The 26789-nt window shown below is 39.1% G+C and overlaps 2 protein-coding genes and 1 long non-coding RNA gene across 8 annotated transcripts in view; 2 read left to right on the plus strand and 1 right to left on the minus strand.

Annotated features, from left to right (window-relative positions):
• Nucleotides 1-26695, minus strand: part of LOC147995439 (uncharacterized) — a 39134-nt gene extending 12439 nt beyond the window's left edge. Inside the window, exons 1-3 of the long non-coding RNA XR_015684293.1 lie at nucleotides 26384-26695; nucleotides 24780-25122; nucleotides 6811-6886 (exon numbers count right to left, since the gene is read on the minus strand). This is a non-coding gene — a long non-coding RNA (uncharacterized LOC147995439). The remainder of the gene's footprint in view (nucleotides 1-6810; nucleotides 6887-24779; nucleotides 25123-26383) is intronic.
• Nucleotides 1-26789, plus strand: part of Rabgap1 (RAB GTPase activating protein 1) — a 118074-nt gene that overhangs the window by 49110 nt on the left and 42175 nt on the right. For all 6 annotated transcript variants that reach the window (NM_001107841.1, XM_087652779.1, XM_087652777.1 and 3 more), the window contains 2 exon segments: nucleotides 5041-5134; nucleotides 10138-10288. In NM_001107841.1, coding sequence (NP_001101311.1) covers nucleotides 5041-5134; nucleotides 10138-10288 — 245 coding nt within the window.
• Nucleotides 18202-21905, plus strand: Gpr21 (G protein-coupled receptor 21). The gene is given in 2 exon segments (NM_001396821.1): nucleotides 18202-18275; nucleotides 18622-21905. A coding segment is annotated over 1 exon segment (1050 nt). The 5' UTR covers nucleotides 18202-18275; nucleotides 18622-18998; the 3' UTR covers nucleotides 20049-21905.

Raw genomic sequence — 26789 nt, forward strand, 5'->3', positions numbered from 1 at the left:
AAGCCCCTTCAAGCTCTTCCAGTCCTTTCTAAGATTCCTTCAACAGGGGTCCCGTTCACATTAACAAAAATAAAGAGATTCAAGAAATGATTAACTTTGTTTAAAAAGATAAATACCCATGATTGTATGTACTTTTTCAAGATGGGAATAAGCACTGACTTTTTTCAGTTCTCATTTTTATTTTTTTATGTAAATCCTACTATCTTGTGATTAATCACCTTATGGTCAGTTTTTAGGACTATTAATTTATAATTTCTAATGATTAAATTAGAAATGATTAAATTATTGTGTAGTAGCAAAATGCATGATTCTCATAATCTTCACAGTAAGCCTGAAAACAGAAATTATTATTGTCCTTGTTTTTTCATATAAAGAAGTAGAATAAGAGATAAGTAAATTTGCCAGGCTACACAAATAGAAATTGGCAGTCATAATGTGAATCTGAATTTGTGTGCTTTGAATCTGAGTTGAAGACTGTTATCATCGTCTGCATTTGGCTCTCATAAATCAATGACATGCATAAAGACCCGTGTATTCTTTTTAAAGTTAGATACACTTTGGCATTCCCCTGCCAAACCATTCCAAATTGTCAGCCTGCCTGCCTGCTTTCTTTCCTTAACTTTCCTTTCCTTTTCCTCTTCCCTTTCTTTTCCTTTCCTTTCTTTTAGATTTATTCATGTATTTTATGTATGTATAAGGGTGTTTTGTCTACCTATATGTCTGCACACGAGAAGAAGGCATTGGATTCAAGTTATATAGATGGTTATGAGCCACTATGTGGGTCCTGGGAATAGAACCCAGGACCTCTGGCAGAGTAGCCAGTGCTCTTAACTGCTAAGCTATCCATCCAGCCCCTCAAATTGTGTTTTTCATGGGGACATAGACTATTCTCACTGTTTGAGATTTTATATATCTGGTAGATTTAAAACTTGCAGTTCTCTTTTAGGTCAACATCTTCTACAATGGAAGAATAGGAAAATGTCTACATAAACTTCAATGAGAATCAGCAGTACAAACAACTTAGATTTAAGAAATAATGACTGTCATGCAAGGAAAATGTTCAATCTCCTTTCCATAGAGTTTGAGAAATAAATGCTGGGTGAAAATAAATGTTGGGCCTAGTAAATAATGACATCAGGACTGATAATACCCAACACTAAGTTGTGAAAGAGAGATTCTAGTTCTTTTTTTTTTTTTTTTTTTTTTTTTTATTAACTTGAGTATTTCTTATATACATTTCGAGTGTTATTCCCTTTCCCGGTATCCGGGCAAACATCCCCCTCCCCCCTCCCCTTCCTTATGGGTGTTCCCCTCCCAACCCTCCCCCCATTGCCGCCCTCCCCCCCACAGTCTAGTTCACTGGGGGTTCAGTCTTAGCAGGACCCAGGGCTTCCCCTTCCACTGGTGCTCTTACGAGGATATTCATTGCTACCTATGGGGTCAGAGTCCAGGGTCAGTCCATGTATAGTCTTTAGGTAGTGGCTTAGTCCCTGGAAGCTCTGGTTGCTTGGCATTGTTGTACATATGGGGTCTCGAGCCCCTTCAAGCTCTTCCAGTTCTTTCTCTGATTCCTTCAACGGGGGTCCTATTCTCAGTTCAGTGGTTTGCTGCTGGCATTCGCCTCTGTATTTGCTGTATTCTGGCTGTGTCTCTCAGGAGCGATCTACATCCGGCTCCTGTCAGTCTGCACTTCTTAAGGACTAATGGCACCTGATAGTCTATGGGGAAGGTTGTGAATGCTAGAACATACATTCTGCAGAGAAACAGGAGTCTGTTTGCCCTGTGCTGTTTCCCTAGTGTAGACCACAATATCTAATATGCAGTGGGTACTCAGATAATACAGGCGGGAGGAGTTAAGTCCTAGGATCCACACCTGTAACAGGAAATTTGTGACAAATCTGGAGTGAAGGGATCTTGACTTTCTTTGATCTTCAATCAAAATCTTTCCAGTTCAGCTTTCCCACCAGGAATGCTATTTGCCCCTTTGGAAAAAATGACTATTCTCCACAGAGGTTTCTCACCTAGAGTATATCTGACAAGAAAGCTGAACTTAGAAAGCAATATTCTGACACGTGAAATAACTTCACATTCCCTTTCTCTACCCATAGCCCATGTACCTACTTGGGATTCTGATGACAGATTCCATGGTATTACTGTTGAGATTTATTCAGAGTCCAGAAAGTAGGAGAGAATCGTGGAAGATAGATTTTTAGACTTACCACACCATGTAAAATGTAAATTTTTCTTGACATTACAGAGATTTCATTGTATAAATAGGTTCACCAGTGACACCCAGCACATTTTAGTACATTTTTTATGTCTTCTATCACAGGTTGTATGTGGTGGATGTTGTAATAAATGAGAAGTTACATAGTAGTATCGTTCTGGCATACGAACGAATTTGGTGGAAATGGTCCTTAGTGTCGTGAGCCTTCGTTATTCACTTACAGAAGTATTTCATTTATAGTCAGTCTGTCTTCCCCTTGTCTCACGATCAAAACTATGAAAGTATCCAAAATACTAACAGTGTAGGAAGTTTAATAATAGGTGTCAAACATTTATGAGCTTCATTTTAAAGTTGCTGCTTTGTAGTAGTTCTGTCTGAAGGGGGAGTACATGGTAAATGCTCTTCTCACAGTTTTGCTCAGTGAGGAGGGAAGAGGACAAGTACTATAGTACCCAGTTAATGAGAATGTAAATTTTTAGAACTGTTTGAAAAGACCATTGGCTTACAGAAGCTTTGTAATTTTATGAGGTCCCATTTGTCGATTTTTGATCTTAGAGTGAAAGCCATTGGTGTTCTGTTCGGAAAATTTTCCCCTGTGCCTATGTGTTCAAGGCTCTTCCCCACTTTTTCTTCTGTGAGTTTGAGTGTATCTGGTTTTATGTGGAGGTCCTTGATCCACTTGGACTTGATCTTTATACAGGGCGATAGGTCGATTTGCATTCTTCTACATGCTGACCTCCAGTTGAACCAGCACCATTTGTTAAAAATGCTCTTTTTTCCATTGGATGGCTTTAGCTCCTTTGTCAAAGATCAAGTGGCTATAGGTGTGTGGGTTCATTTCTGGGTCTTCAATTCTATTCCATTGATCTACCTGCTTGTCTCTGTACCACTACCATACAGTTTTTTTCACTATTACTCTGTAATATAGCTTGAGGTCAGGGATGGTGATTCTCCCAGAAGTTCTTTTATTGTTGAGGATAGTTTTTGCTATTCTGGATTTTTTGTTCTTCCAAATGAATTTATAAATTGCCCTTTCTAACTCTATGGAGAATTGAGTTGGAATTTTGATGGCAATTGCATTGAATCTGAAGATTGGGGAAAGACCCTTTACCAATCCTACATCCAATAGAGGGTTAATATCCAATATATTCGAAGAACTCAAGAAGTTAGACTCCAGAGAACCAAATAACCCTACTAAAAATGGGGTGCAGAGCTAAACAAAGAATTCTCAGCTGAGGAATACCTAAAGAAATGTTCAACATCCTTAGTCATCAGGAAAATGCAAATCAAAACAACTCTGAGATTCTACCTCACACCAGTCAGAATGGCTAAGATCAAAAACTCAGGTGACAACAGATGCTGGCGAGGATGTGGACAAAGAGGAACACTCACTCCTTCATTGTTGGTGGGATTGTAAGCTGGTACAACCATTCTGGAAATCAGTCTGGAGGTTCCTTAGAAAATTGGACATAAAAAATTGGACCTGAGGACCCAGATATACCATTCCTATATATACCCAATAGATGTTCCAACATATAACAAAGACACATGCTCCAGTGTGTTCATACCAGCCTTATTTATAATAGCCAGAAGCTGGAAAGAACCCAGATGCCCTTCAACAGAGGAATGGATACAGAAAATGTGGTACATCTACACAATGGAATACTACTCTGCTACTAAAAACAATGGCTTCATGAAATTCGTAGGCAAATGGATGGAACTGGGAAATATCATCCTGAGTGAGGTAACCCAGTCACAAAAAAACACACATTGTATGCACTCACTGATAAGTAGATATTAACCCAAAAACTTCGATTACCCAAGATACAATCCACAAACCACCTGAAGCTCATGAAAAAGGATGACCAAAGTGCGGATGCTTATGTCCTTCTTAAAAGGGGGTACAAAAATATTTATAGGAGGATATATGGAAACAGAGTTTGGAGCAAAGACTGAAGGAATGACCATTCAGAGCCTGTTTCACCTGGGGATCCAGCCCATTCATATACATACAGCCACCAAACCCAGACAATATTGCTGATGCCAAGAAGTGCATGCTGACAGGAGCCTGATATAGCTGTCGCCTGAGAGGCTCTCCAAGAGTATGACAAATACAGAGGCAAATGCTAGCAGCCAACCAGTAAACTGAAAATGGGGTCCCCATTGGAGGAGTTAGAGAAAGGAGTGAAGGAGCTGAAGGGGCTTGCAGCCCTGTTAGAAGAACAATACCAACCAACCAGAGCCCCCAGGGATTAAACCACCATTCAGAGAATACACATGTCTCCAGCTGCCAAGGGTCAAGCCCTCAGTGTAGGGAGTGTGAGGGCAGGGAGGCAGGGAATGGGTGGTTGCAGAGGGGGACACCCCCATAGAAGAATGGAGAGGTTGGTTCTTTACTGTTTTAGATAAAAGTGTTACATATTTTTGCATATAAAACTGCTTACTGGGGTTGGGGATTTAGCTCAGTGGTAGAGCGCTTGCCTAGGAAGCGCAAGGCCCTGGGTTCGGTCCCCAGCTCCGAAAAAAAGAACCAAAAAAAAAAAAAAAAATACTGCTTACTTTGGAAAAAGAACATTTCACATTTTGAGTTCTCTATTTTATAGATAAATTAATTTTCTATGATTGACATAATAAATACATAGAAAGAAGAGAGAATTAAACAGGTTATAAAAGCATTGTACCTGAGATAGGAATATTGACATTGTGTATAAATACTAAAGACATATAGCTCTATTTTCCCCATAAATGTTTACATTTGTCCTTTATATTCCCGTGTTTGTTCTCCCCCCTCCCTAACCCCCCACTTGTTACAGATAATGATGAGCCTCTGTTGAGTGGATTTGGGGATGTATCCAAAGAATGTGCAGAAAAAATTCTTGAAACATGGGGAGAACTGCTGTCAAAATGGTGAGTTATAGTCTTGCTCTGCTTCAACCTGTCACTTCTTACCTAATTTTCAATCTGGAACCAATAACTGAGATATCTCACTCAGTAATCTCTTAGACATTTATAAGGATAACAACAAACACATGACTCAGTCTGAGATCATAGAAACCTAACAAAGTCTCACTGATAAGAAAAATGTCCAGACACGAAATTCATAGGCAGAGAGGAAGAGAAAGAGAAAGATCAGTTGGTCCTGTACATTGGAGAAGGTAGGAATGACTGGCTGGTTGTTTATAACCTACAGAACTTGCCACCTCCACCTTCACTCTTTAAAGCCAGAGCTGCCTCTTGCTTGCCAAGCTCTCACTGAAGGAGTATAAGGAGTTTTCTCTACAGTGTCTTTGTGCGAATGAGACTGCCCCACAAATCTACTTTTTGGGATTGCGCCCTCCACTAGAGGGAGGGGTGAGGAAGTGACCTGATTCTGTGGTTCTGACATTACATGCAGTCAGACATCTGTTGATCTGCAAATTCAGACATCCCTACAACCGCAGGTGCGAGAAATTCTTTAGCGTTTCAGATATATACTTCTAAAGGGTAGCTTTTGTGCTATGTAGGAGGCAGGTGAGACCTGTCTTGAAGATACCAACCTCCATGCTAGTCAGACCAAATGTTTAACAGTTAGCAGGCTACACACGTGGTGAACTGGCTTACAAATCTACCATGATTGGAGATGGTTCTTTTTAGTCTGTTTCCCTCTCTTCCAATTATTAGTTATTAGATTAATTAATAATTATTGTTATTAATTATATAATAAATAATAGTTAATTGTTAATAATATAGTAACTATTAGTTCTTAGATAGTTTCCCCATGGAGTTTAAGGATGTCTAAGTAGAAAAATAGGGGACAGAAGGACAGAAATCAGATACTGTCAGGTTTTTTTTATTGCCATTTGTGTGGGAAATTTTAATATAAAGGTAAGGGGGAAAAAAGCATTAATATAAGTCAGAGTGCTTCAATGAGCAAAACACCTTTATAGCAATTCTAAATATGTTAAACTGTTATGAAGAAAAATAATTGTTAATATCCAGTAATCAGAGGAATTTAGAAGATAGTCGCTGTGGGGTGTGTGTGTGTGTGTGTGCTTTACATAGTAGAGACTTTGAGTAGGGTTTTTCCTTACCTGTGATACATATAATACCGGAAATGGCAAAGCTGAGTGTCCTGAGCATGAGATGAGTGCCTTGCTGTATCCATCATTTTTACTACTAAAATAAATAGTTTAGGCTTAGGCTGGGAATATAACTCTGTAGTGGGGCACTTGCTGGGGCCATGCTTGAGGCCCTCAGTTTAATCATCAAAACTGCAAAACAAAATGTAAGTGATTCCTGCACATGTCTCCAATCTCAGAGGTAAAATGTGGAAGGAGGAAGATTAAGACTTCAAGTCCAGCCTGGGCTATATAGCAAAATTGTGTCTCAAAACAAAGAGTTTGCCCAAGTGTGGTGCCTTTTAAATCCCAGCACTCGGATGCAGAGAGAAAGGATCTCCCTGAGTTGAAGGCCAGCCTAATCTATAATGAGTTCTAATCCAGCCAGGGATACACAATTAGACCCTGTCTGAAAGAAAAACAACAAAAGAGTTTGACAGTAGTGTTAGGAAGCACTATTCTTTAGCCTGCTTACAAACAGTTTACCTTTGAGTGCTGATAAGCAGAACTTGGGAACTGGTGAGACATATATACCATATCTTTTCTTCCTTGATAGGATGTCCTGGAAGGAAAAAGCTAAATTTGAAAGTGATCTGATCATGTCTCTGCTCTGGTCATTAAAGTTCCTTATAGGCCTTGTACATTAAGGTTTTTTCTCCCCTTACAAGTTTTGACTATTAAACTTAACTGTATTTTTGTTGTCAGAAGATGTCATGCCGCTCAGGGTTAGCATTACACATGGACATCATCTGCTCTGATACTGACAGTGCTTTACTCTCTGGACAAAACACTGCATTGGGAAATGTCAAATATGTATAAAAGAAAATGGCAAACCAAAGCATGTGTTGTCTTTAGACACACAACTGTAATACATGAACTGTGCAAAAGCCCTTGGAAATGTCTCTTCTTTAAATCTTTTTTTTTTTTTTCCCTATTTTTAGGAGCTGGGGACCGAACCCAGGGCCTTGCGTTTGCTAGCAAGCTCTCTACCACTGAGCTAAATCCCCAACATGTCTCTTCTTAAATTTTGATTTCGTTACTAATAGGAGACAGGATTGCTGATACTTGTCAGTTTCAGCTCAGTGAGCTGGAGTGTGTAAACTGCTGCAGGAATTTTATATGTGTGAAATGTTTCTTAGCTAAACCAGCATTATATTGTATTATACTGTATTGTAATTCAGTGTTGACAAGATTTCATAATAAAATAGTTAAAAGCCATCTCTACAGTGTTCACAGTCCAGAGCTCATTTTTGTCCTGGGGTTTATTCTATGGACCAGGCTGGTCTAGAACTCACAGAGGTCTGTAGGCCTCTGCCTCCAAGTGCTGGGATTGAAGTTATGTGTCAGCACACCTTGTTAAGACCTCATTCTATTTCTATGAATCCAGCCCATTTTGTATAATGGCTTCGTTTGTTTTGTTCTCAAACTTTGTTACTCATAATGTGTCCTCCCATTCTTTTAAATATAACTGAATTCCCATCTGTTTCTGCTGCCCTAAGATTATTTCAACTGCTTTTGCTTGTTTTTTTATGTCTTCAGATATATAATAATCTAGTCTGTTTCATCCATCTGAACATTCTGCCCATCCTATATGTTCTAGGATCTTATGGTTGTAGTGATGATAGTTTAAACATTTACTACACACCTAGCACAGCACCATATTGTGTGCACTCTTCCAACTATAAGAGTATTACAGACTTGTACATTTTTACATATAGGTTAGGCATTCTAATAACTAACCTGGCAAACCCAGACTTTGTTCACATAACAAGTCTAATCCTGACACTAAATTTATTTATTGAAAGTTTTTTTTTTTAATTATTTTTATTGGGCTGGAAAGAAGGCTCAGCAGTTAAGAGCACTGACTGCTCTTCCAGAGGTCCTGAGTTCAATTCCCAGCAACCACATGGTGGCTCACAACCATCTATAATGGGATCCGATGCCCTCTTCTGGTGTGTCTGAAGAGAGAGACAGCGTATTCACATACATAAAATAAAAAAATTAAATCTAAAAAAATGATTATTTTAACTATGTGGGAGTGGGCAGAAGTGTCAGTCTGATCCCCCTGGAGCTGCAGTTAGAGGCAGTTGTCAGCTGTCTGATATGGATGCTGGGAATTGAAGTTGGGTCCTCAGGAGGAGCAGTATGTGCCCTTAATTACTCAGCCATCTCTCTAGCCCCCTCCAAAGTAGATTCTAATAACAGCACTAGTATCTATATGTTATTCTCCCGGCTCATTTACATGTGATCCTTAGAAGATAGGAGCACCAATGTGCTCAAGTATAAAATAGTACGCTAGTTATATGTAGACTTAATAATGTCAGTGGCTAAAATTATTCTGAAAGAAATTTTACTAGTCTAAGTTATGGTCAGCAAATATTTCTGTGAGGAGTTAAATAGCATATATTTAAGACTTTGTGGGCATGATAGTCTGTCACAACCATTTACCCTCTGCTATTGAAAAATCAAAACAATCATAAATAATAATTAGAAAAGGACACATAATTGTGTATCAGTTAAAGTTTATTTACCCCAAGGCCATAGTGTTTCAAACTTTTAATTAGTAGCATAAAGACTAATACTATTTTTTGTAACTCTCCATATACGCATATATTCAAGGAAAAATTTATATGAATTGCCCTTATCTCTCACATCAGGATACAGAATCATAGAACAAATAACAAGCAATTTTTAAATATACTATTTATTATTCTCATAGAATTTGGGTGATGTTAAAAACCTCAGACATATTTGTAATGTACCTGCGGTTCAGTGACAGGAGCATTTCTAGATCAGGAACCTACTTTAGTAACTCATTAATGGTGGCTTTCCAGTCACAGGGGAGCCGTGTGCCATGTCTCAGGCTCACCCGGGCCTTCAGTGAACTGACCAGCCTCCTTGACCTCTTTGCATTATGGATTCAACATGTGCCTTTATGAGAGGATCAGTTTAAGACTCAAAGCACTGAGATCATGCCAGTGTTTAAAGACCGGCTTTATTTTGTTCAGTTTATACATGGAATCTGAAAACCAAGGCTTTTGTAACTTGTATTATTGCAGTAAGAAAGTTCTTAGCTGCCACATATATTCAAGCTGTTATTTGAAGAAAGAGACATAAAGTCTACTGAAAACATACCTGAAATATTGTAACTGAGAATGTATAAATATACAGTTCATAGTTGCTGTTGTTTTATGCTCATTAATTGCAATTTTTTGAGGATTTTTTATTTTTTCATGTGTATGCGTGTTTTTGCTATTTGTGTGCAAAGTAGAGGTGGGCAGAAGGGAGAACTGAAGTCACACATTTGTGAACCAGGTGACAGTCTCTGTGGGAGCAGCAAAGCATTTCTCTAGCATCTAATTATAGTTTTACCCTAACTTGTACATTAGCCGTAACCAAAAAACGTCTCTCCAGTTTCCAGTTACTTTTTGTTTGATTGGTGGGTTGGTTGATTGGTTGGTTGGTTGATTGGTTGGTTGGTTGGTTGATGGGTTGGTTTTTCCTGACAGGGTTTCTCTGTTTGTAACCCTGGCTGTCTTGGAACTCACTCTGTCGACCAGGCTGGCCCCAGACTCAGAGATTTACCCGCCTCAGCCTCCCAAGTGTTGGGATTAAAAGTGTGCACCACCACTTTCTAGCTTCCAGTTCTCTTTTTTAGGTAATGATTTAGTGGTTTACAGGTGCCATGTTAAGGCTTCATTTTTTATTATTACTGTGTTACCTTCTCATATTTTGTAAACTATTTATTTTCATTAAAATATCTTTCAGAGCCTCTTTCTTTGCCAAAGTAATGAATTACGGCTTTATTTTTAGGCATCTCAACTTGAATGTGAGACCAAAGCAGTTGTCATCCTTAGTGAGAAGTGGTGTTCCTGAAGCTCTCCGTGGAGAAGTCTGGCAGCTGCTAGCAGGCTGCCACAACAACGATCACTTAGTGGAAAAGTACCGGATTCTCATCACAAAGGTCAGAAAGTATAAAGTTTATAGTGAACGGTCACATGTTTTATACTTTATCTTAAATAAGTATAAAGATGTCTTTCTGTTGACACAAAGATAAATGCCCAAAGTTTACTTCCTCGGTTGAGTTTATCTCAGTGGGAAATGTCCTTCCCACCTGGATTAATGTTTTGAGCCATTTATGCAATGCAGTGCTTACAATGTTTAATTTGGTTGGGGTGGACTTTTGTTTACTTGTTTTTTTCTTATTTTTCTTTCTTTCTTTCTTTCTTTTTCTTTTTTTTCTTGTTTGTTTGTTTTTGAGACAAGGTTTCTCTGTTTAGCTAGCCCTAGCTGACCTAGAATTCATTCTGTAGATCAGGAACTCAGAGATTCTCCTCTGAGTTTGCCTCCCAAGTGCTGGGATTAAAGATGTGTATCACTAAGCCATGTTCTTCGTTTGTTTGACTTTTTTTTTTTAATTTTTATTTATTCATTTATTATATATAAGTACACTGTAGCTGCCTTCAGACACACCAGAAGAGGGCTAAACTGCTGGCATTATATATATAGGCCACTGTACCCAGCTATAGGTTTATTTTCCTTAAAAAAATAAATATGAAAATAATCTATAACCCTACATTTAATCTAGTTCATTTCTCTAAAGTGAGACACTTATTTTCACAGTATCCTCTGCTCAAATTAAGGCATTCTTCAAAGTTTCACAAACAAACCACAAAAAGAAGTACTCCATGTATAGCATACAAAATATATACATGTATAGAATGTAAATGGTTTCTTACAAGGTTAGCTGTTGTTGTAAAAAGATAAAAGATAAAAAAGTAAGGTTGTCTTTTATCCCTCACTAGGTCTATACCGCAGTGCCCCAAGATATCTGCTGGATATCTTGCCAGAAGCACACATCCCAACTCCGTGGTGGCCCAGACCAGCCAGCAGCCCCACACTCCATTACACGTAAATCTACACATGAAAGAACACACAACACAATAACCTTTGACCCAATTAATAAGATATAATTGCCGACCTAAACATACAGAACCCAGAACCACCCATCCCTTAAGAACATTAATAACCTCTTGCCTTCTCCCTCCTGTCTCTCCTTTTTCGTTCCAGTCTCCTCCTCCTCCTTCAAACTCTTCTCCCCCCACCCGTCCTTCTCCTCCAATGACAGGCCTCCTTCTATCCTGTTCCTGCCCTCACCTGTACTTTACAAATACTTGTGGGGAGAAGGTTCTGAAGTCACCCGAGTTCTGATTTGGCAGCTGTCCTGGGGGCAGTGGAATTAGCATCAAAATACGGATAACTCCAGGGCAAACCACAACAGTTAGCCAGTATTTGTGCCTTTTGTACCTATATTACTAGGTTTGGTTTTAGTTTTCTAAAAATTGTGGTAGTTTCTCTTCTAGGAAGCAGGTTCTCTGATAGGTAATAGATACATTTGAACCTGGATTATGAAGATACAGATTCATTTTATTATTTATTTTGTGTGAGTATGTGGGCATGCTAGTACCCTCATACATGTGTGGGTGGGGGCAGAGGAAAATAGTTAAGGGTCCATTCTCCTTATCTGTCTTTTCGGGGGCCCAAGTACCACTCTTAGGTTCTCAGGCCTAGGTTCCTTTAACCACTCTGTCCAACCTGAGAATTTTTGATAAGAGAAAGAGGTAAAGTAAAATCTTTATAAAGAAAATATTTAAATTTTATGGGGAGTTATTTTATTATCTTTTTGGAACTGTTAACATATCTTATAAAAAAAAACCCAACATACTGAAAGGACATCTGATCTTCAAAAGAAAATGTTATGTCCAACATAAACAGAACTGTGGGCCTAGGAAGCCAAACTGAAGAATGGTTGAAGTTCCTTTATTAAATATGCCTGACAAAACACAGTGGGAGTCAGAAAGGAGTGGTAGAACCATGGAGTGTCTTTTTATCTCTGGTGTACAGCTTTTGAGACAGGTTCCAGAAAAGAGTCTGTTTCTATCACCACCTCCAGGGCTCAGGAAACGCTGCAGAAGATGGGGGTGGAAAGGATCTAGGAGCCCAGAGGGAAGGGATGGAGTACAGTGTCTTCTAGGCATAATGTAGCTCTTGAACTCTCTCAGCAGCTGAGAGTCGGACCATCTGCCCCAGACCGCACTTGATCGTGGCCTTGTGAATTCATTCTGTCAGGTAGGGAGGAGACAAGGTCCTATTCCTCCTTGTATCTGTGGCACTTAAAGATCACTGAGGGAGACTCATGTTTTCTTCAGTGATGCAACTACTGGTATGTGGCCCAGCTCCTGAAAATAACCCTCTTCTTGTGCTCCTGTAAGTGACTCTAACTTAATTTGTTGGTTTACAAGAAGAAAAAAAAAAAAGTAGAAAGGCCATAGTAGTTGAGAAGAAGAAAGAAGTCAACAGGAATAGGAATAGGAAATAAACGATAAGATACGGGAGGGTAAATATGTGTATGACAATGTTTGTCATTACATATAATCATATGTGCTCATGTACCTGTAAAACAAAAGTATTGTAGTCAATAAGTTTTTATAAAAGGTAAGAATCGCTGGGCGCTGGTGGCACGTGCCTTTAATCCCAGCACTCAGGAGGCAGAGGCAGAGGCAGAGGCAGGAGAATCTCTTGAGTTCAAGGCCGACCTAGTCTACAGAGTGAGTTCCAAGGCAGCCAGGGCTACACAGTAAAACCCACTTTCCAAACCCCCTCCCCGAGAAACAAAGCAAAACAAAAGCAGTAAGAATCTTTGGTGCAGGGTCTTCCTGTGCTATTGTCTGGTTACATGGAAAATCAAGGACTGCCAACAGTGTAGCATACTCAGTTGCACACCCTGGATTATATATTGATTGTACTTTTATGATTGTTTTAGAGTGTGTTCCTTGTACTTATAAACTCTTGAGCCATGTATTGATAGTTACTCATGTAATGCCAGCACTAGGTATGTATTGATAGCTTACTTGTTTAATACCAGCACTAGGTATGTGGAGGCAGGAGCCATTCAAGTTCATCCTTAGCCACAGAGTAAGTTTTCAAGCTAATCTTAGGGTGGGCTCCCTGTCTCCATCCACTCTGCATACAGTAATAAAGCCCCCCACCCCCCAAAAAAAGAAAGAAAGAAATGTTAAATGTTACCAAGGCTTAAAAAAAACAAAACATGGAGTCTGTTATATAAAATATGCCCTTAAGGTTGTTTTGTCTTTTGAGTTGTTTTTTGTTTTGTTTTTGTTTTTGTTTTTTTTTTGGAGACAGAGTCTCACTATGTAGCCTTAGCTAACCTGTAGACCAGGCTGGCCTTTGAGAAATCCACCTGCATCTACTTCCCAAGTTCTGGGATTACCACACCAGAACAAGCACTTAAAGATTCCTCCTAGTCTCAGGAAGTGAGTCCCTCAGCCTGCTTCACTGCCTGTCGTCTCATTACTGTGTTTGAATCTGGTAACATGTCAGCTGGAGTTTGGCATGAAGGGAACAGAAGGCATTTTCTTTCCAATTTGCAGATTGCAGAACCTTCCTCAGTGCCTTCTGTCTCTGGCTATGTTTTTTAATATCTTACATTTTATGTCAGTACCTCTTACTGTTCCTTTTGATTTAATGTTTAGTTTTCAAAATTTATAGGAAAACTGCCTCTACAATAAATTCATTTTAGAATGAGTGACTAGTAGGTCAACAGCACACCTCGACACTCTCCTTTCCACCCACTCGCTCCTTCTCACTGTGTGTCTCCTCTGTGCTGAGCTTTAACGCCAAGTGTAAGGCTTTGCTTCAATTACAAACTCACATCTAGACCCTAAACTAGCAGCACTTGTATGTCACTAGTATTTTATCTTTAAATTGCTTGTGCAGTAGAAACCGTGAAGGCCCCAACCACATCTCACAAGTCTAGAAATAGAACGCACCAATGACATGTCAGCACTGAGCAGATTGTTTCCTTTTTAAATAAAATTATCTCTCTGGAACTTCATAGGCAAGGACTGGAATCACAAGAATGCATCTCTGGGCACTCAGCAATGGAGGATTGTCTGTTCAGCAGGAAGCACATGGAGTTAGCAAACCTGAGCTAGCAAACAAAAAAGTCTCACACTTCCATTTATAAACTCAAATGAGGTTCTTCACCTTGGACCAGTCATTGGAATATCAAACAAGCATGGTTTCCATATTTTTTAATTCTATATGCACACATTTAACCATCAGTGATAGAGATCTATCAACTTTTCCTTATCTTTATTTCCCAAATATAAAGTCTAACAAATATTTGCTTAACATTTACTTTGTATTATATATTATAAGTAATTTACAAAGGATTAATGTATGCAAGAGTGTTGTATATAAATACTTATCCCTCCTCCAATGCTGGAGATTGAACCCAGGATCTTGGTCATGGTAGGCAAGCATCCTACCATATTCCCCATTTCCCTGCTGCACCATTTTATCTAATGGATTCAGCATCCATTTTATATCTAATAAAGATCCTGTAACCAATTTTCCTTGGATACTAAGATACCATTCAGGCTTCGCCTCCCTGTCATATCAGCATGATCAGCCTGTGATCACAACCATAGATCCTGGGAGAGGATGGCCAGGAGCAAAAGAGACCTCGGGCAAGCACTCAGAACTGACCCTCAGGCAGCTTCAGTGAGACAGCTCATTTTAGTTGGGGGAACAAAGGGGATTTAAACCATTGAGGGGTGAGTAGGGGCTATCAGGGTGAGTGTATATCATTGTCTGTCAGGAGCCAGGGTGCTGGGGATGCCTCATTAATAGTAGGCATTCCAGGTGCTGCTAGACATGGCCTTATAAGGCAACAGGAAATAAACCTAGTTGTCAGGCTCTGTGACCTCCTCCACATATCTTTGTGAAAATATTTCCATTCCATTGAGTTTCTGCATGTCAAATCTGACTAAGAAGTTCTAAGGTTTCCTGAATTCCAAGAATGTGAATATATTGTCTTGGACATTTTGAAGTTGTTAGTATTGGGGTAGGTTGGTTGATTGGTTGGTTGGTTGGTTGGTTGGTTGGTTGGTTGGTTGGTTGGTTGGTTGGTTTAACCCACAGAAGTTTTATATCATTTAGCCTGATACAGATTGAATATCCCTATCTAAAAGCTTGGGATCAGAACTGTTTCAGATCTGGGGTTTTCTGTTTCATGGTGGTGGTCGTGGTCCTGGTGGTGGTGGTTTGTCTTGGTTTGATTTAGTTTGGATTATGTTGACTTAGCAGTTACACCACCATCATATGACGATTGAAGTGCTCTGAAACCTTAGGCTATTGCAAGTATTTTAGTGCTTGCTTCTAGGTCCTGAACTTAAAGAATAGGAATGCATACCCAGTTATTTAGCTTCATTTAAAAGCTCTTGAAACCTAAAAACAGAATTTTTATTGTATTTGGCTTGTGTTCAGGTTTTTTTTTTTTTTGAAGGATTGTCTTTTTCAGTCAACTATAAACAAATACAATTTCGTGAGAGTTTTAGAAGAAAGTACATAACTACTGAATTCAGATGGCATTGATGGTTTCTCATCGAAGATTTCTAAAAGATCTTGTCTTCTGAAGTCACTCTGGAGGTGTGTAGTCTGTGTAGATGTGGGAGTGTGATGCTGCAGGTGCTGGGAAAGAGCTCTGTTCAAATATGAGAAATGTGGGGTGACTCCACAGTGATACTGAGGTGAGGCTGGAAGCCTACGCTAGAGGCCACATCTTAGAAAGTGACATTAATGGTTTTGTGTAATAGGAAAAAAAGAATTGAATCATTTTATTTCATGTTTATTTTACAGTTTGTTTTTCCAGTGCTGGCTTTATACACACAAGGCAATTGTTCTACTGTTCAGTTGTGGTTCCAGTCCCAACTAAAGCCATACATTTAGGTTTAAACATCAATATAACACACAGAGGATGTTGGTGCAGAGGCAAGCCAGTATCTGTGAGTTTAAGAGCAACCTGCAGGGTTGGGGATTTAGCTCAGTGGTAGAGCACTTGCCTAGCAAGGCAAGGCCCTGGGTTCGGTCCCCAGCTCCGAAAAAAAAAAAAAAAAAAGAACAAAAAAAAAGAGCAACCTGCTCTATATAGTGAGACTCTGCCTTAAAAATTAAATAAAATAAATAAATGCAAATTTTAAAAAAGCATGTAACAAGGTTTCATGTATCTGACAAAAGGCAGGCTGTCTTGCTTCAAATCCTAGCTTCACTGTTTTCTACCTGTTTTTGTTGGGCAGTTTAATATTCCTAGGCATAAAATGTGATAATAGAAACTTGCTTATGATGATTAGTATTAACAAATATAACATAGTCATATTACGTGTAAGCGACTGCCTATTTACTGTTATTTACTTACCTATTATTTTAGTTTTATAATATTATTTTGGTTTCAGTAAAACCTGGCAAAAGGTGTGGCTTGAATTGGGGTGCTGGGATCACTTTTCAAAACCTTTAGAGGTGCTTAAAGCATTAGATAGTGCCAGGTCTGTAATTATTTTACCTACTCCTTACCTTAAATAAAGTATAACTTACAAAGTAGGCATAGGGAGAAGTTAGAAATAATAGATAATCATAAAATAGCTATAGTATGTTTGTCTCAAACTGTAGGACTTTTCCATTCTGTGTTTTCAGACTACAGCTGCGCTAAGGTAATGGAGTATGCCATTGGAAATCAGGAGACTGCTGTACTGTGTAAAAGTACTCAGAGGCAGAGTCCTCAGCATGCCTCCTGCTAGTAATTTAGTGTGCAAAGGCACTGGGAGGGGGAGGAACAGGAGTCACCTTAATTTATCTGTGAGTGACAGTGATTTAAATACAAAAAGCTCTGAGCCAGGAGGCTGTCCCTTCTGTGCTGCTGTTCTCTGCTTTGGTCTGTCACATACTGTTACTAGTCTCCTTGAACATGTTTCTGGGATCCTTACTTTCCTGAAGTAAAGTGTTCATGCTTCACTGAACTGTGATTGTAAGCATCCTTTGCCCACAGTAGGAAAGCATGTATAAAATAAATAAATAAAAATTCAAGTTGGATCACATAGTGCTTTGTTCAAGTATGTAGATCTCCTGGGATTATTACGGTTGCCAGCATTTGTTTTCTTTTACTCTACTGAGGGAGTGAGACTTTATTCAGGCAAAATTATATCATTCCCACAGTACCCAGTTATTAAAAAGCACCATTTATGACATTATCCAAAAAAAAATTAGTGTTATTTCAATTTGCATTATTTTAGGTAAGTAGAGACAAGATTGCACTATAAGATGCAAAGACTTGTACCTGAATACCTGTGTGCTGCCTCAGGTTGTCACTCCACTCAGGTGGAGCGCCTGACTGAACTGAGGGAGAGGCAAAACAGCACCATTTCCTAATATTATCCAATGTCCAATAAATGATCAAAGAAAATTGAGGCCGAATATTGTGTTTCAGCTGTAACTTCTTGTACAGCTGAATTATAATTCCTCGGTTGTCATGTACTGTTAACAAGCTTACTTTGTAGAACACTGTTCTTTGTTCTTGGGGAAATGGTACACAAAAATAGGACTTTCCCTCTCTCTCCTCTGGTACTGTGCTTCAGCCCAAAGCCTGACTCCTCCCTCTCTTCCCATCCCCTCCTTTTCTTCCTCCCTCTCCATCCCCACCTCTGCCCATTTTTCTTAATGGCAATCTGAATTCTGCTCATTTACCTACGAGGAAGATTCTAGACTGACAAGCAGCTTTCAAATACTGCACTGCAGGCACACCAAGTCAGTACCACTGTGCAGTCGGGAACGCTCCTCTCTGGGAATGAATGCTAATGAGCTGTCCAAGATGCTAGAGTGTATGTGCTTGGGCACACAGGTTTTCCTTCCCTACCCCCTTTCGTCCTTTTCCTAAGCCCCTTCTCTGTGCTTTCTCCTCCTACTTCTTTAACCCCTCCCTCTGTGCCTTAGTTCTGCAGTAGGCAGGCTTTAAGCAAGCACATTCCTGCATTGCAAGGCTTTCTGATAAGGATGTATTGTGGCTTTTGTTTGGATTTCAGCCTGCAGAATCACAGGTAACATTCTGAAATTGAGCTAAGCAGATAAATTATATTAAGGTGTTTGCAGAGATAAAGTAGTACATTGGAATTAGTGAAGAAAATTAATCTTGGTTAATTTTTTTCAGTGATAATATAGCCAAATGTTTTCAGGATTACCATAAGGAGATTCTCCTACAACAGGTTAAATAAAAGAAAATGAGGTTGGGTCTGTAATTTCTTTATGTTAATCTTGGAAATCCCCTTTATGGAGGGGACTGCTTAGGGTAAAGTGGGAGGGGTGCTGGCAGTCAGAGCTAGCTAGGTTCTTTGTCTAGGTTGTGGAATGCAAAATGTAAAATGCTCTTTCATTTTCTTCTATCAGCTGTTCAGAGGAGACTCATTACAACTCCTGCTGAAGCTCCTAATCTTCCTCCCTCTGCCCCTCCCCCACCCTCGTTTGCCCGAAGACACAGTCCCCAGTTTGCCTTACTTCCTTGCTATGTGTATGGTCAACCTGGCAGTGTGGATGCGTCTGGGACTGGCCAGACAACTGCTGTTGTCTCTCCCTATTCCAGGAAGAATTTAAAGGGGAATTGTACAGCAGGCAGTATACCCAGCACAGCAGCAACCCCAGGAACCTGGTGACTAGGGCTCCTGGCTTTGTCACAGGGATGCAAAGCTGACTGCAGGGACAGTAGCTACTCCTGGGAACAGCAGCCAGGTGGTAGCATGAAGTGAGAGCCAGTTCCTGAGCACGAGATGAACTCCACCTGGGATGGTAATCAGAGCAGCCATCCTTTCTGTCTTCTGGCACTGGGCTACTTGGAAACTGTCAGGTTCTGTCTTTTGGAAGTGCTGATCGTTGTCTTTCTAACTGTATTGATTATTTCTGGCAACATCATTGTGATTTTTGTGTTTCACTGTGCACCTCTGTTGAACCATCATTCTACAAGTTATTTTATCCAGACAATGGCATATGCTGACCTCTTGGTTGGGGTAAGCTGCCTGGTCCCTTCCTTATCACTCCTCTACTACCCTCTTCCGATGGAGGAGGCCATGACTTGCCAAGTATTTGGTTTCATAGTGTCAGTTCTGAAGAGCATCTCTATGGCTTCTCTGGCCTGTATCAGCATTGATAGATATATTGCCATCACTAAACCTTTAACCTATAATACCCTGGTTACTCCCTGGAAACTACGCCTCTGTATTTTTCTGATTTGGCTGTATTCTACCCTGGTCTTCCTGCCTTCCTTCTTTCACTGGGGTAAACCCGGATATCATGGAGATGTATTTCGGTGGTGTGCAGAGTCCTGGCACACCAACTCCTACTTCACATTGTTCATCGTGATGACGCTGTACGCCCCAGCTGCCCTCATTGTCTGCTTCACGTATTTCAACATCTTCCGAATCTGCCAGCAGCACACAAAAGAAATCAGCGAAAGGCAAGCCCGATTCAGCAGCCAGAATGGGGAGACTGGGGAAGCCCAAACCTGTCCAGATAAGCGCTATGCCATGGTCCTATTCCGAATCACCAGTGTGTTTTATGTCCTCTGGTTGCCGTACATCATCTACTTCTTGCTGGAGAGTTCTACTGGCTGCAGCAGCCGTCTTGCCTCCTTCCTGACTACCTGGCTTGCTATTAGTAACAGTTTCTGCAACTGTATCATTTACAGTCTCTCCAACAGTGTTTTCCAACAAGGACTAAAGGGCCTTTCAGAGTCTGTGTGTACTTCTTGTGCAAGTCACACCACAGCCAAGGACCCTTACACAGTTAGGAGCAAAGGACCCCTTAATGGATCTCATATCTGAGGGGGACTCATATATTCAGTCTCTCTGTTTTCAAGGAGAGAGGATGGCTTTGGTTCACTTTTTCCTTCCATCTCTGTGCTCCCAGTTCACTGGAGATGTAGGAGCAGCTACAAACTGTCCGGAGAACCTTCATAGTTTGCAGAAGTTGTTTTCTAAATGAGATTTAAAATTAGAAGAATCAGGATGATGGAAAAAAATCAATCTTGATCCAGTCTTTGAAATGTCATGGAAGTGACTATAGTTCTAAGATTCAAAAAGAGTAAAGCCATAGTTGATACCTCTCTCTCCCCTTTGGCATGCCTGAATCTGGATGTAAAAAGAGTCAGCATGTTTAAAAAAAAACAAAAACAAAAAACAAAAAACATTTTGTTGCCCCTTTATGGATTATTTCATGCAAGTTGCAATTTATATGCAATTCTAACAGGAAATATTAAAATATATTGATGAACTAGCAAGGATTTTCTTTATCTGTGCCAAAATATAACTGTACTGCAAGTTTCAACATTCATTTAGACAGTGAAATGTTTCGTTTTCTTGCCTCTTGAGAGAAATCTCCATAGGATAAATAATGAGAGCATTGGACATTGTTCTGTAGAGTTTTGAAATGGAGCAATTGTGCAGTGAAGTCACGCAGTGAGATCCAGGTGCTTTCCCCCCGTGTTTCTGAGCATTGTGAATGCGTGTGCAGCAGTGACAGTGCTCTTCCAGGGCTTCTGTCTGTGAATACTGAGAATCTATACACTGAGCTGGGTTTTTAATGACAAAATATTTAATCTAAATAAATAATAGATGGATAGCTGCCCAATTGTAATGTGAAAACATTTTTTTAAAGTGACTGTAGTGTTTTCTGTTCTTATCCAAAGTCTTCAAGGAAAACCGAGTTCGCTGATGCAGTCAGCCCAGGGTCAGTGTAAACTTGTCTGCCTTCTAAAGAGTCAGCTACTATCACAGCCACCAATTCATTTTGGAAAACATTTTTTGAACCCTATTAAGGAGACCTTGGAGAGGAGAAGGGGGGATTCTAATTGGGCCAAGTCTCCTTCCTGCTATCCTCTTTAGAAAAGATCCTTTGACATGTAGTTCTTGCCTCACTTGTGTGGTTTTATTTTGTTTTTCCAAAGCAAATGTATAGAATATTATTGTTTAGAATTAGACTGTTGTGTGTTCATATGTAGTGTTAACTTTTTAAACGTGACTATCTTGAAAACGAGAATTGTCTAAAAGAAGAGAAGGCTGTTGGCAGCTAGTGTCAGAATCTCCTCTACTTTGTGCTAGTTTTCATTTTTATTGTCAGGAAAATTAATTGGCCTCTGCCTTTGGCTAGAGGTTGTAGTTTGCATACAACAGTTATATGTAATGAAATGCACAATGGAGGAAACCCAGGGGTTGCTGGTAAAACTGGATTTCCAAATCCAAAAGGACACACGTATTTTATAAAACAGGCTGATATGCTTCAGCCTTTCACCCTGATGTTAAAAGACTGTTCTTTTTGAAAAGAAGACATATTTCTTTCCTTAGACAAACAGACACACACACACACACACACACACACACACACACACCATTCTGGTATTGCACCCTTGCAAAAAGGCAAGTAATTTTTACTTGCATATCCATAGCAGAATATATTTGTTGTGTTTGCTGTGTATCCCTGACTTTCCTAAAACTCAATACTTAGACCAGACTGGCCTTGAATTTACAGAAATCCACCTGTCTCCACTGGGATTAAAGATCTACCATGCCAAACTTCCAGCCAGTTTTGATTTTATGTTTTAGACGTTGATTTTATTTTAACCTCAGATATGTTATGCTTTAAATTTTTAAAAGAACATTTGAACTTCAGATTCAAAGTCCTAGGGGTTGGGGATTTAGCTCAGTGGTAGAGCGCTTGCCTAGCAAGCACAAGGCCCTGGGTTTGGTCCCTAGCTCCGGAAAAAAAAAAAAAAGTTCTAGAGGCAGGTTGATCTCTGTGAGTTCAAGGTCAACTACTCTATATAGGGAATTTTAGAACAGCCAGAGCTACATAGTGAGATCCTGTCTAAAAAACAACAGCAACAAAAAACAGAAAACGAAAATAGATTCTGAGTTCTCCAAATCTTGCTTGTTCTTTATATGTAGTATTAACAAGTTTGACTCTGATGTTTCAGAATTTAGAACTCATGCTAAAAATGTAGGGTTAGAAATAGCTTTGGTGGATATCTGCTTCAAGGAGAAAATGTTTTCTCCCGGATTCTGAAAAACGGTTTGTAGTATATTTCTTCTTGCATTGCAGAGCTGAAAGGTTAGCTCTATAGATTTGGTTTGGATGTGTTTCATTTCCTTCTGAGTAGTCTCTTATAGCTCATGTTGGCCTCCCCTAGTTCTTCCTCCCCCTCACAAGTGGAATTACAGATGTGCCACCACACCAGCTTTCTTTTTCATATATGCTAGGAAATTTAATCTTTTCATATGAGCATTGTGCTTATGAATTTTTAGTTCAGCAAACATGGGGATCTTGGAGATAGTCTTTATTAAAATATATTAAAACTGTAGTAAGAGCAGACTTGACTCTTTTTTTTGGTTGGGTTCCATTTCGTAACAGTGAAAAAGAAAAATGTTCTGGTAATATCTAAGCTGATATGTTAATCTAAACTTGCTCTTTACATAAGTTTTTTTTTTAACAGTTGCTTAGTTTAACTAGTATTAAGTTCTGGTTTTATTAAAGACTTTTTTTTTCAAAGTAGAATTTATATTGCTTTTTGAGGCACAGACCAAAGAAGAAACTAAGTAAGGTGTACTGGAAAACATCCATCTAGACCCTCTGTACCATAGGTACTAGCAGATGTCTTTTCAGATTGTCTCATCTTCATTGTGCTATGTCAGTGTTTAGGCTTATGGAATCAGTTCTGTTGCTCCACTCATTGTCTGCATGGCCATTTTATTTTTAATTTTTGCTGGGTAAGAAGAGATGAAGGGGGGGCAGAGTTACACAGTTTTGTGGAGGGGGCAATTCTCTACATGATATACTCAGAAAGTTTGTGTTTAATCTTTTTATTCTGCCACATTTAATGCAACATTTGATGACATTTTTTTGAATACCAATCTGACTAGTTCAGAGTCAGAAAAAAATACCTATTTTTAGACTCATACCTCAAATAGCTCATTTAACTCTGTGGTATGTTACTAGTGTCAGAATACACATATACTTTTAGAGATAGTGTAAAATTACTGCATACTAAAGTTTGAAGTAAGATCATACTAGTTGTTTAACTTGAAAATGAATTGTGTTTTTATAAAGTAATTTCAGTGAAGATGTTTGTGCCTCTTAGAAGTGAGGAAGTAGCTGCATGTGAGCCAGTGCCCACCTCAGAGAGCACTGAGTAGCCCAAATGTGTACTAGAATTAATCACAAGCTTGCTTCTTCTTACTCAAAGTCCTATTTTGGGCAGGTTTTCTTTTAGCCGTATTGCTGGATAAATTCTATTTGAGCCTTTTATAGTGACTTTCCCTTTGTACTTAAATAGTTTATTTAATATTTTTAGGATTGGAGAATCTTGAACTTTCATACTATAAATGAACTATCTCCTTGAGTGAAATGGCTCAGATGGTAGAGTGATTTGGGAAGGGTTTCCTCAGCTTTTCAAACATTCATTTGGAAAATGTACAGTGACTTTGTAGGGAATGTCTTAATTTCATTGACCATGTACTTCTGTATTAAACAAATCTGTGAAATAAATTATTGGCAAACCAAAGTTTATTGTTATATGATCAGTTTGGAAGACATTGGAAAAACTGTAGCATCATAGTTTTTTTTAAGCCAATAAGTCATGGAATAATACGGAATAATTATGTAGTTTTGCATAATTTTCCTGTTTCAGATTGGAGAAAAATCAAATGTAAAGATTCTAAACTATACATAGTGTTGATACATATTGTTGATATAGATTCTACAAATGAGATAGCTATTTCTTATGACTGACTACAAATGAGTCACTGGCATTTCTTTAAAAATTTGGGTGGTAAAAGGACATCTGACATAGTAATAGTGAACTTTGAACTAAGAATGTAGAAATGTAATTAGCTGGTAAAATAGAGAGAGAAAGATGCTTAAAAGTTCTTTCATCCTTCATAGGGCTCCATAGAACTGAGTTAGATAACAAATGTGGACAGACCATGAAATGCTTCAGGAATAAAAGTTACTCTTGTATGTATCTGCCTTTGTTTCACATTTAAGCTGTATATTATGGTGTGCTTCCATACATACCACTCATGGAGGCTCAATGTTAGATCACTACTCCATGCTATTTAGCAATCCCTGAAAACCATATGATGACTTGATACTTCCTTTATTGTCTGAAAATGTAGTCCCTGCATCCCCAAAGTCTAACACAGAACCTGCTCCAGAGCAGTAGTCTTGGTAAACAGCTAAATAAGAGTTTTCTAGGTCTGTCTGCTTTTCCTGGCATTGAGGGTTTTGTTTCCAGAAGAGGACATTTCCAGTGAAGTGTCATCTCTGTCTTATAGAAATTTTTATTCTTGAGATGTTTTGTATGGGAAAGTCTGTAAACCTGTGAAACCTGAAAACCTGTGAGGTTTTCAAAGGACCTCACAGACAATTAATTCCACCTGGAGAAATTGAACAAGGCATCCTTATGAGACACATGGTTGGTTTTTTTATCTGGGGTAAGTTTATATAATGGGAGTCTATTTCCTGCAAGTATATCATTAAGCACACCTTGTGCAGATGGTTACCTGGTGTAGATAGACGTTCACAACATTGTTCTGTGATGTGAAGGATCAACACTGTGATTGCAGAAGCCTTGCCATTCAGACACAAGAAGAATCTGTGGCCAGTGCTAACCTGCCTGTGCTCTATTGAGCACTGTTTTGCTTTCATCGAAGTTTTTTTGTCACTTGTCTTCTCATCTGACCCCTGGAAAGTCTTGCTAGCCTTTGAATGTCTTCTTTTAAGATGGTTTTATGTCACTGGTTTATATTCAACATTTTGCAGCTTTCTGTTTTGTGGTGATCCAAAGAGCAGCCGATTTCATTTTGTTTGCTTCTGGGGCAGTTTGCACCGGTCTTGACATAGTGTCTATTGGGAAAAGCAAAGGATATGGAATCTCTTAGGGAAATTGTGGTATCATTTGGGCACTGGTGAAATAGATAAGCCCATAGGGTCATGTGTAACAAAGAAAAGAAGGGCAGTAAAGGATTAGAAGTACCTGTTCTTTTTGTTTTGTTTTGTTTTGTTTTGTTTTTAAATAGATGTTCTTATTCTAACATTTTACATGGGAAGTGAGCCCAACTGCTATTGTGATCAGGATTGCAATGAGTTGGAATTTAGTTTGAATGGGCCATCACCTGGACATGCACAGCAATACATGTGCCTAAATCTAGTCATAAGGAATATAAGCAACAATTACATGTAAACCTCAGGCTATTAGGTTTTGGGAGAATTTCATAAGCACCTTATTCAATCTGCTCAACACGTTGTAAATGCCCAACAGGTTGTACGAGCAAGTGATTATATTTAACCTTATGTAAAACAAATTAGGAAGCAGAGGCTTAAATATACTCAGCTTCTACGTGGATGGAGGATCTTGATTATAACCCAGGCCTTTCTGACAGCAGTGTCCAGGTGGTTACTTATTTATTTCCCAGGGGAACCTAACAAGTATTTGGTTAATTTCCTTCTTTTGTTGGTCAGGAATGTTTAGACTTAGACAGGTTAAGAACTTGCATAGTTAGGAACTTTCACAAAGTAAATGAAAGCACTTTACCCACTAAGCCAACTTGCTAAGTATATTTGCCATATATATTTTGCCCTATGTTACCCAGACTGCCCTTTAATTTCTGCCTCAGGCTCCTGGGACTACTACAGTAACTGGGACTGTGGGTATGCACTTGTGCCTGCTGCTTCTCCTTTAATATTACAACTATTGGAGAAGCTTCTCGGAAAGTAATCAGAGGCAAAAACAAAGATGTGGGCTTCCTAAGGAGCCCTTGAAATTAAACTCCAGCTGATACAACCTGAAAAGAATTTGCATTCATTACTGTAGAACAAGGTACAGTTTAAAACAAACAAAAGTTCTGAAATTCAAGTATAAAAGATACTTTAAAACATCTGACAATGTACCCACATACATGAAATAAAATAAAAACATCAGACAAGCTCGAAAATAAAACTAAGTAGAGATAGCTAGTAAAATAAGAAAGGCAAAAAAGGGATAGTAAATGAAGAGAAAAACAGGCTCAGTTAAGGATAAGGGACTAACACAGTGTAATGAAAAGGCAGGCCCAGGGCAGACATAGGGAGACGGCATAGTGCTTCTCACTGAAAAATAGCAACTCACAGAGGATGGTGAGAAGTCCTAAAAGCTTGGTGTGAGGGAGGAAGTCAGAATTTTATGTCCAGATATGTCAAGTGTGAGGATAAAATAAACCCACTTTATGACACGGTGTATTTGAATATATTCACCAGCCTTACACACATTCTTAGAGTTTTCCTCAGAATGAGAAAGGAACAATATGTAAAATCCAAGGAAATGTCTCCAGGAAGGAAGAATTCTCACAAGAAGGGAAAACCCTGGGGAAGAGGCTGTTGAGGTGAACTAGAGAGTAGCTGTCAGAGACAAGCAGGGAAAAGGCATATTAGTTGGAGGTCTGTTCTTAAGGAGTGGATACTGGGGTTTTGGTATTGTGGATATAAGGGAGCCTCGGACATTCCAAAGAGAACTGTGTATTATTACTGAGCTGTAC

The sequence above is a fragment of the Rattus norvegicus genome, chromosome 3, assembly GCF_021556685.1.
Source record: "Rattus norvegicus strain SHRSP/BbbUtx chromosome 3, alternate assembly SHRSP_T2T, whole genome shotgun sequence".
In the NCBI taxonomy this organism is placed as follows: domain Eukaryota; kingdom Metazoa; phylum Chordata; class Mammalia; order Rodentia; family Muridae; genus Rattus; species Rattus norvegicus.